The sequence below is a fragment of the Meleagris gallopavo genome, chromosome 6 (genome assembly GCF_000146605.3).
Source record: "Meleagris gallopavo isolate NT-WF06-2002-E0010 breed Aviagen turkey brand Nicholas breeding stock chromosome 6, Turkey_5.1, whole genome shotgun sequence".
NCBI classification, from domain to species: Eukaryota; Metazoa; Chordata; class Aves; order Galliformes; family Phasianidae; genus Meleagris; species Meleagris gallopavo.
The window spans coordinates 19016231-19025577 of NC_015016.2; the positions used below are offsets into that span (position 1 = coordinate 19016231).

Genomic DNA, 9347 nt, shown 5'->3' on the forward strand with positions numbered 1-9347 from the left:
GATGGGTTGTGCTGGTGGCGGTGGATCTTTGACTGGTGATCTCTAGAAGGCATTCACCTTTGATGAAGATTGATACCTTTGCTTAGAAGCAGCTGTGTGTGGGGCCTTGATAAGACATGGCAGCATCAGTTTACAGTTTGTGGTCATCGTGGTGTTTTTCTTTACTGATGTTTGCTGTTGTAATAACATAGATCAAATACATTACAGACAGCAGAATACCAACTTGAAATATCATTTTTGCTGTAACACTGACAAGTGCCCAACAAGTTTCTAGAGGAATGTCCCACCTTTATATTGTGCAGAACAGAGGTCTCATTTTGGGACCGATCTACTGTGTTAGGAAAGTGACAGCTGGAGGTGAATTCAAAGCAACACAATTAGCACAGCATAAGGATGTTAAGAGAAGATACCCTTGTAGCCGGGTTCACTGCAGTGTCATGGAGCGCTGCAACATTTCTGTTCCCTAACAGTTTCTCCCTTTACTGCTGTCTGTTCGCCTCAGACACACCTTTGCAGTCTGGGTGCTGTGCATTCTGAGATCCCTTGCCCAAGCTCTTCTGTACACCAGTGGTGGTTTTTCCTTCTGCTCTGTAGAGGTGTTGAGGTCACAGGGAGGCTGAAGGGTTTTGCAATAGAACGTCTGAGCACTTGCTCCCGCCTGCCTTATCAGTGGTGGCAGCTGATTGTGTAGGAAGTACTGGAAGTACTGCTCATTTTAAATTTAATCCTGTTGCTCTGTGCATTCTGTAACCTTTTTTTGGCTCCCTAAATGGGGTTCTGCCTCTTGATGTTAAGAATTATGCTAATGGGGGGAATGCCATCAGCTCGTTTGTAAGGTTGACTTGACTCCAGTATGTATTTAACTGTCTGTGTTTCTGTGGCTTAGTCGTGAATTATTTGAACACATCTCAACTCCTTTCAAATCTCTCAGGCCTCCATGGCCTGGAATTGGTCTGCAGGTGCTTAATATATGTAAATTCATGATTGTTTTAGATGTATAAAGCTCATTTTACTAGGTGTAGATCTCGCCTTTGTTTAAAGTTCTTACAATGCTAAGCCAAGTCCTTTTCTTTTTGAGAAGCACAGGTGTAGCCAAAGATTAGGTTTACATGACTGGAATACATGTTTTTTGACATGTAGGAGTGGCTTTGTGGCAGGCGTGCTTTGTTCTCCTCTTCCTCCAAATGCCTTCTAAAAGAGAGTGTTTCTTTACTGAAATTCTGATGTTCTCTCACTCTTCTTCCGGAAGTCTGTCCTCAGTACTTCTAAAAGTGAAATGAAAACTGCCCTACTTTGAGATTAGAGTAGATTTACTTTTATAAGTCTTCAATATCTGCTTGTATTTGGCATCTGTTTAAGAATTCCTGTGATATTCTAACTGCTGGAGTTCAAGTACATCTCATGCCCGCACAGTATGTCAACCTGTAGATTGCCTTGGATCATCATCTCTTAGTTTTGTAAGACAGGTATTACCTTTTTAAGCACAGTTTTCTTAAGGCCAAGAGAAGTGAACATATATTACCATTTTATATTTAAGATATTGCACTTTAAAATATTCTTGTATAAATGTTCTATCAGTATGGTTAAAGAAGTGCTTTCTGTATGCACAGGCACTCTTGTATATTCTGCTTGTCCTTTATAATTGTAAGCTAAACAGTACGCAGTCAGGCTTTTGCCCTGAATACATCTGTACATTTTCTGTAACCAGTTGCATTGCTTCTGTACTTAAACTCCCATGCAAGTCAAGGGGTTCTAGATCAGAGTTAGATTTGAGATTTCTTCTTTAAGATATTTTGTCCTTGATTTCTTCTTGTATGTTAGATTTGAGTTACGTGTTAAGCTGCTTTACCCTTAATGTACTTTCTGCTTGTTTTTGACAGTGTATTACCTTCGGGAAATGGCCTCTTCTAAGTCTTTGATGAACCTTCTGACCTTCAGTTTTGGATCTGCGATAGGATTTTTTCTATGCTATCTCCTGTTTAGCATGATACTAGAAGAACAGGTTGAGATCCAACCTCGTATTCTTCACAATGATCCACATGGTCAACACTCAGAAGATACTGATAACAATCAGCTGCAAGGACAAATGAATTTCAATGCGGACTCTGGACAGCATAGAGGTATTTTGTTACACCTGATTTATTATATAATAAGTACCCTTTTCATGCACCACAAACTGCCAAGTATTTGTATGAATCGTTTTCTTTCTGTTTGCCAGTGTTCAGGTTACATCTAAATAACTTTGTTCTCTTGAGATCTACTGCAAGGTGATTTTCTTTGCCTACATCACATTTGTGATTTTTGCATTTTCCCTTTGGAACCTTTGTTATATATTTGATAGATATATTTGACAGATATATTTATTAGCATTGAAGATGTGATTGAATTGTTTTTCAGCTTTAAGGTGATAGTTCTGGACCATTTCTAACATCTGATCTATCCTCTCAGATAACCCTAAAAGGAAAAAAATAGGATGGGTGCCTCACTGGGCCCTCTTTGCCTTCCTGATTACATGGCGATCCACAAGACTAATTGCTGCTCTCAGCTAGAAACAGAGAAAGTCTGTTGCACTTTGATTTTTCTTTTTTAAGAAGGTAGACCCTTCCGATATTTCAGGCACACTTTTACATTTGACCCACCTTATCATAAGTTCATTCTCAGTCCTAAATACAGATAGTATCTGAACTAGGGCAGTTTAGATGAGAAAAATTGCTTTCACTATAATGCATTTATTTCCCAAGGTGTTAATAAGTAATTTATTATCTAAAGGTACTTAAACTGCAAGCTTTGTAAGTCAAGTTTGTGAGTGTTTTGCTTATAGTTGTAGAAAACTGTTGCAAAGAAAACTGTTTTTGATAAGGTTAAACAGTAATATTTTAGGACCAGTGGTACAAATCTCACCAGCCATGGAATGTTCTTTTACGTGAGTTAACATCACCGCATGCGTCAAGTGAAAGTTTTATTGAGGGGAAACAAATGCTTTGGCACCTTGGAAAATGCTATATTATACATCTGTTGTTTGGCACATTAATATTAGGTTCATAGTATCCTATCTGACTACCACTGATAATTTACAAATAAGATTTAACTTGATTTTATAATAAATTTTTCTGCCTTACCATCTGCGTTTCCCTTCAGAAACACACTGGTATTTTAGAATTGTTTATTAGGTTTTGTTAGTTAACATAAAATTATGTAACAAAGATAAGAATTTCTTTGATCCTTTTTTTTTTTCTCAGTTGCTGTGTTCATTATGAATGGTAAAAATATATATGTATTTAATTTTAATTAATCTTTTAATACCATAAAGAGGATGGCTTCTCACAGTTTTTATGTTTTAAAATGTTCCAAAGTCACAATGAGAAGATACCCATTTTGATCCGACTCTTATGCTTCCCTTTATCTTGTGAAGTCAAAGTAACTTGGAGAATTTTAGTTTCTTGCTTGGGGAGTTTGTTTGTTTTCTTCCGAAACTTAACATTAATTTCATTTGAAAACAAAGACCTCCTGTCCCTCTGCATGTATTTCCTGAATTAGAAACAGAGTGTCTGGGGAGAGCTTGCTCTCCTGTGTGTATCAGTGCTCAGTCAAATCTGACGTTTGGGAATTTTCCTCTTTTTTTTCAGATGAGAATAAAAACGTTGCAGATGGACTCTATCAGAAGGTGAAAATACTTTGTTGGGTCATGACTGGACCTCAAAATCTAGAGAAGAAAGCCAGACATGTTAAAGCCACCTGGGCCCAACGTTGCAATAAAATACTTTTTATGAGCTCTGAGGAAAATAAAGACTTCCCAACAGTGGGCCTAGAAACCAAAGAAGGCAGGGACCAACTTTACTGGAAGACTATAAAAGCTTTTCAGTATGTTTATGACCATTATTTTGATGATGCTGATTGGTTCATGAAAGCAGATGATGATACGTATGTTATATTGGACAATTTAAGATGGCTTCTTTCAAAATACAGTCCTGAACAGCCAATATACTTTGGAAGAAGGTTTAAGCCTTATGTGAAACAGGGCTACATGAGTGGAGGAGCGGGGTATGTTCTGAGCAAAGAAGCTCTGAAAAGATTTGTTACTGCTTTTAAAACCAACAAATGCTCTCATAGTTCCTCTATTGAAGACTTAGCACTAGGAAAGTGCATGGAGATCATTAATGTACAAGCAGGAGATTCCAGGGATACAAGTGGTAGGGAAACCTTTCATCCCTTTGTTCCAGAACATCTCTTAATCAGAGGATACCTACCAAAAACATTCTGGTACTGGAATTACAATTATTACCCTGCTGTAGAGGTAAGTATTTAGGAATTTGGCATTTGTTCCATGACGTACGTCTTACCATTATACAATGTTTGAATTGTCAGTTTAATGGCAACTAAATGTATTTTAGAAAAGAAAACTTTGTTGTGACGTTGTGAGATACACCTGTGTTAAATACTACAGTCATCAGCTAAAACTGATGCTAAGAGAGAAATATTGTGGAAGAGCTACTCAATCTTGAATTACTATTACTGTTTTTCTATGCTTTGTGGACAGCAAGAAATGATGAAATCTTCTTAAGAGGCTTGTCTGGTGTCAGCACTACTACGTTCCTTGCAGAGTTACCTGCGAAGTTCCCATTCTGTTTTGTACCCTTGTATCTCAGATACAGTGTCACTTACTTCTCCAATCTCAATGACTGCTGTGCAATAGGAAGCGAGTCCTGTGAGGTTCATTACAAAGCAATGTTTTAAAAAATAATGGTTGTTTCTTAGGTTTTCATCATCAGCTTTCCTCATCCTTCAGAGTGTTTTTCTTCTCTGTATCTGCTTGCTGCTGCCTGATTCATTTTTATGAAGTATGTAAAATGATGATGTTTGATGCCCCGTCCCTGGAGGTTTTCAAGGCCTGGCTAGATGGAGCCCTGGGCAGCCTGGTCTAGTATTAAATGTGGAGATTGGTGGCCCTGCCTGTGGCAGGGGGTTGGTGATTCATGATCCTTGAGGTCCCTTCCAACCTGGACCATTCTGTGATTCTGTAAAAGCAAAAAATGCCCTCTGGCATTAAGTGCAGGCAGCAAGTTTCTTCACTGGCTTGATTACAGAGGCTAAAGACTGCCTATCCATTTCTGTCTTAGGAAAGATGCTTTGGCAAGTCTGCCTGACTGATCCATTTTGCTTGCCTAATGCTAAGCTTTGAATAAATACAAGAATGACGAAAGGGAATTTTTTCCCAGGAAGTCAAATGGGTGTTTGAATTCTTCCTACAGTATCTTTAATCCATGGCATGCTCTGGAATTCTTGCTGATGGTTTTCACTTGTTTTGTATTCTAGGGCCCTGGATGCTGCTCCGACCTTGCGGTTTCATTTCACTATGTTGATTCCATGACTATGTATTACTTGGAGTACTTGGTTTACCATCTCCGTCCATATGGGTATTCGTATCGGTACAACCCTGATTTGGCAAAGAGCCTGGAGGAGCAGAACAAAAATGAAGCACTGGAGGATAATCCAAAGCTAAAGCAAAAATCTTCTGAGAATTAATTGGACTTTGAAGGAGACTGAAAGAAGGCAGTACGGTGAATAAGAGTCTTCTCAAACTCCTGCATGAAGCTTGTGGACTAAGATGATTCATCGCAATTCTTACGTTGGCAGTACTAGCGGTCAGTGCCTGTGCACAAAAGAGTCCAGCGTAGGCTCTGGCTGTTTGGGATAGTGTGACATTGCAGCCCTACTCACAAAGATATTGGGCCCTAGAGCTGTGGAACAGGAGGAGGTTCTGGTATGCTGGTTCCTGGAAGAACTCATATTTAAAAGCATAGTGGACTGATTAAAAGATTATCATACAGTATTTCTTTTTTCCCCTTCCAAATGTTCTGTTACATGAGTTCTCTTACTAGAAATCTGATGTAACAGGAATGCTTCATGATGTTTTTCTCCAGTATTCTCAGTATTCTGAAGTTACTGCGTGCATGTTGCCCTATAAGGAAGTGAAAAGGGTAAAAAATAGAGCCTCAGATCTGCTTTGCCTTAATGATAAACTGGTTGGTAAGAACAGAGACACACCTCAGTGATTAATGTCTGAATTATTTCAGAAATTCACTGCTAGGAATTATTAATAATTTTTTACTGTAAATCTCTATTGTACAGAACAAGATGAAGTTAGATCACTACTGTCTTAGGGAGAAATCCAGAGATAGTTATTATTGTTCAGATTACTGAGGTGATGTGAGGAGACTATGTTTGTCCATGGCTTTTTTTTTGTTTTATTTTAATCAAGTTACCATTTGGCTAAATGAATATATAAATTCATCTCAGAACTTGTAAGATAAAGATCCTTTTTCATGTGAAAGCTCTTCTCCATTATATTTTCTCTGTAAATCAGAATGGTTAGTATGTTAGCCAAGTTACAGTGGCATGTAGTAATTTGGATTCAGCCAGTGTTAATTAGTTCATTTCTATTCAATTTTCCCATTTCTGTACTTTGAGATTGTGGCACTGCCTTATTCACAGGATTTTACAGATACAAACACTGTTTTAAAACAGCAAGAAAGCTCATTTGTCTGCTTGGCTTAAAGTTCTTCATTTCCCTTTTCTGAACTTTTCTTTTCCTCCATTCTTAAAGTTTTTTCTGCATTTGTTTCTTGTTGCTTTTTTCAGAACAAAGTGTTAGATGATCCCTGTGTCACTCTTGTGAAGCTGAAGTATTTGGTTATTCGGGTAACCCAGCCTGAATGCAGGTTTCTTTCAAAGTGCATTAATCTCTCCACTACTTTATGAGTATCTCTGCCTCGTAAGTGAAAACACTTTCTTGGTGTGGAACAAAACAGTTTTAATTACTGAAGAATTTTCAGAAGTCGAGTCTGTGTTTTACATACACAACACAAAACTTTGTGGTTTTCACTTCTTTGAATTCAGTTAATAGAGCAGTTCAGGGGATGGGGTTAAGCTTGACATGCCTTTATTCCACACTTGAACAAAATTTCTTTTAGCTTTTTTCGCCTTCATCATATTGATGAATTTGGACATAACCTGATTACCTCCAGTCACTGCTTTGGAAAGGGCACATACCGATAGCAGACAGCCTTATTTACTGCTGCTGTCCTTCAGGTTCCTGGGAGAGGACGTTAGCATAAAGTACTGGAATTTGTGTTTTCCAAAGATAGTTCTCGCACAGATTGGGGTTCTGTCTGTGGTCCATTGTGAGGTCGTGACTGCTTTTCCGATCATTACTCTGCAGCATAATGGCAATTTCTGAAATATATGGAATTGAAATATTGTATGTCATGTCTCTGCCTGAATATAGGTTAGGTTCGTATGTTAAATCTGTTGATCTTTCGTGAGGAAGATTCTCCGAAATACTGAAAGAGATGAGCTTTATTTTATGTTAACTGACTTAAGTAGAAAATTATAACTGTATTTGTTTAGAAAAAGGAAAAAGCTATTCAGAGGAGTGCTGTAGTCAGAGAATGCCTGATAGCTTCTTTTAGTTGGATGCTTCCTTCTGTCAGCTAAATGTTTATCCTGTGTGCCACGTAAACAATAAGATTGTGAAATGCATATGCTGTTGATAACTCTGGTGGCATTGTTCAAACCTGCAATTAGAAGTTCTGGAATACATCAGGAAAGTGTAGAATGAAATCGAGATCCCAACGTTAATCTCTTTGCCTTTCCTCTGGGGCAGTTCTGATGGTTGTCTGCTCCCCAGCTGTGGTATATGGGCTTAGCAGAGCAGGGCAGGGCCTTGGGTAGAATGGAGAAATAAAGAAGTGAGCAGCACATCTCTGCAAGTTCCATTTCTTTAGGGAGCAAGGCCGAGAACATACTGTCTTGTGACAAGTAGGCGGCCTATCTGGAGAAGTAAGAGCAGCCTTCTCTTCCAATGCTCATTCTTGCTTTGTTTTAAAGTGTCCTGCTCCTGCACCTCTGATACTGTTTCTTTTGCCTTTCTGGCAGTACTGCAAAGAAATACAAATATTTTTTTCTTGTCAGTATCCAAATAGGCTTGAAAAAATTGATTTTACATTCTAATAGAAGGCTGTTGCTCTCTGTTAAATTGTAATGTAGCAACGAGCCTATACCTCCTGGAATGAGCAGTTTGCATCTCATTCCTCAACAGCTTAAGCGGGCGAGATTGGAATTTGAGCAGTTAGTATAATTTTCACATGCCATCTTACAGAACCATTAGCAGTTTATTATTTCACTCTCAGGTTTTTATGCTTTGACAGAGTATTTATTGAGTATTTCTGTAGCTCCAGCAGGCTTCTTTATGGGAGGATTCAGAAGCACAGAAGCACAGAGTCTCTTTGGCTCTTTAGATTATTGCATGCTCTCTCTCTCTCTCTCTTGCTCTCAGATCTCTTAATGTTAATCAAACATAGAAACTTCCATTGGTATGGTTGTGATTAAAATGGTGCATCTAACATGTATGAACTAGTTTTCTTGGAATTAGGATGCAGCAGGCTTTTCTTAAACAGTTGTTTGCCCCTAGATATGGGAACGTTCCTTAGCATAAGACAGTAACGTATTAACCCTGCAGTAAGTGTGTTTTAGCTCAGAAGAAACGAGAGTGCCAAGCAAAGTTCCTAATTGGAGGACAGTGTTAAATTTGGCTTGCAGAAAAAAAAATAAAAATAAAACATAATCTTTAACTTTGAGTTCATTTGTGCAGTCTGTATTGGACTTAATGAAGGGGTTAGACTGTGTGGTGTTAGCACAGTCTCTCATCTTGTGGGAGGTCTTTTCCCAATGTCTTTTGCCTGTAAGGACACTGTCTTTGTTTTGCTCTGATGGGGTTATGTATTAAAATCACTTTTTCTTTACATCTGACTGTTCTGTTTCCAGAGTGTGAGTTTCAGTGAGTAGCTGGCATACCTGTGGTGCACAGTTTGCCACCCGAGAAGGGCTTTTATCTTTGTATGACTAAGAAGGATGTGGGTTATTTCTCTGATGTCCTGCTGCTGCTGCTAATAGTGCACACGCAGATGGACATAGACCCTTTGATATGGCACAACGTGGGAAGGCTGCTTTGTCTTTTTTCTGACAAGAAAAACTTCTGTGGGATTCCAAAGGTGTAATTTGCTTTAGTTTTACCATACTGTATTTAAAATACTCCAGAAATGTTGTTAATGCTCTTAAAAAGTAAAATGAATATTGCTGCTGGACAGTATATTCCACTAAAAACCTGTGAATGTTTCATTTTACAGTTATAGGCTGTTGTGTCCCTACTGACAGGTGTAAATTGGTGACTTGTCTGGACTGATCACCGTAAGATTTGTTTCTGAAATACCTTCTTTGAAGTGCCTTTGACCAATTTTTAGCATCAAAATTAAGTTCAGAATTGAATAAATGAAATAAGTTATCTCACA

General features: G+C 38.3%; 1 protein-coding gene across 1 annotated transcript; it reads left to right on the plus strand.

The window, feature by feature from the left end:
• Positions 1-1860: 1860 nt before the first annotated feature.
• C1GALT1 (core 1 synthase, glycoprotein-N-acetylgalactosamine 3-beta-galactosyltransferase 1) lies at positions 1861-9347 on the plus strand. The gene is made up of 3 exons (XM_003207093.4): positions 1861-2120; positions 3627-4294; positions 5314-9347. Exons 1-3 carry the CDS (start codon positions 1898-1900, stop codon positions 5521-5523), a joined length of 1101 nt encoding a protein of 366 aa, XP_003207141.1. The 5' UTR covers positions 1861-1897; the 3' UTR covers positions 5524-9347.

Coding starts and splice junctions, on each gene's coding strand:
- C1GALT1 (XM_003207093.4), top strand. CDS start 1,898: ATGGCCTCTTCTAAGTCTTTGATGAACCTTCTGACCTTCAGTTTTGGA. Junction 2,121..3,626: donor GGACTCTGGACAGCATAGAG/GTATTTTGTTAC, acceptor CTTTTTTTTCAG/ATGAGAATAAAAACGTTGCA. Junction 4,295..5,313: donor ATTATTACCCTGCTGTAGAG/GTAAGTATTTAG, acceptor TTTGTATTCTAG/GGCCCTGGATGCTGCTCCGA.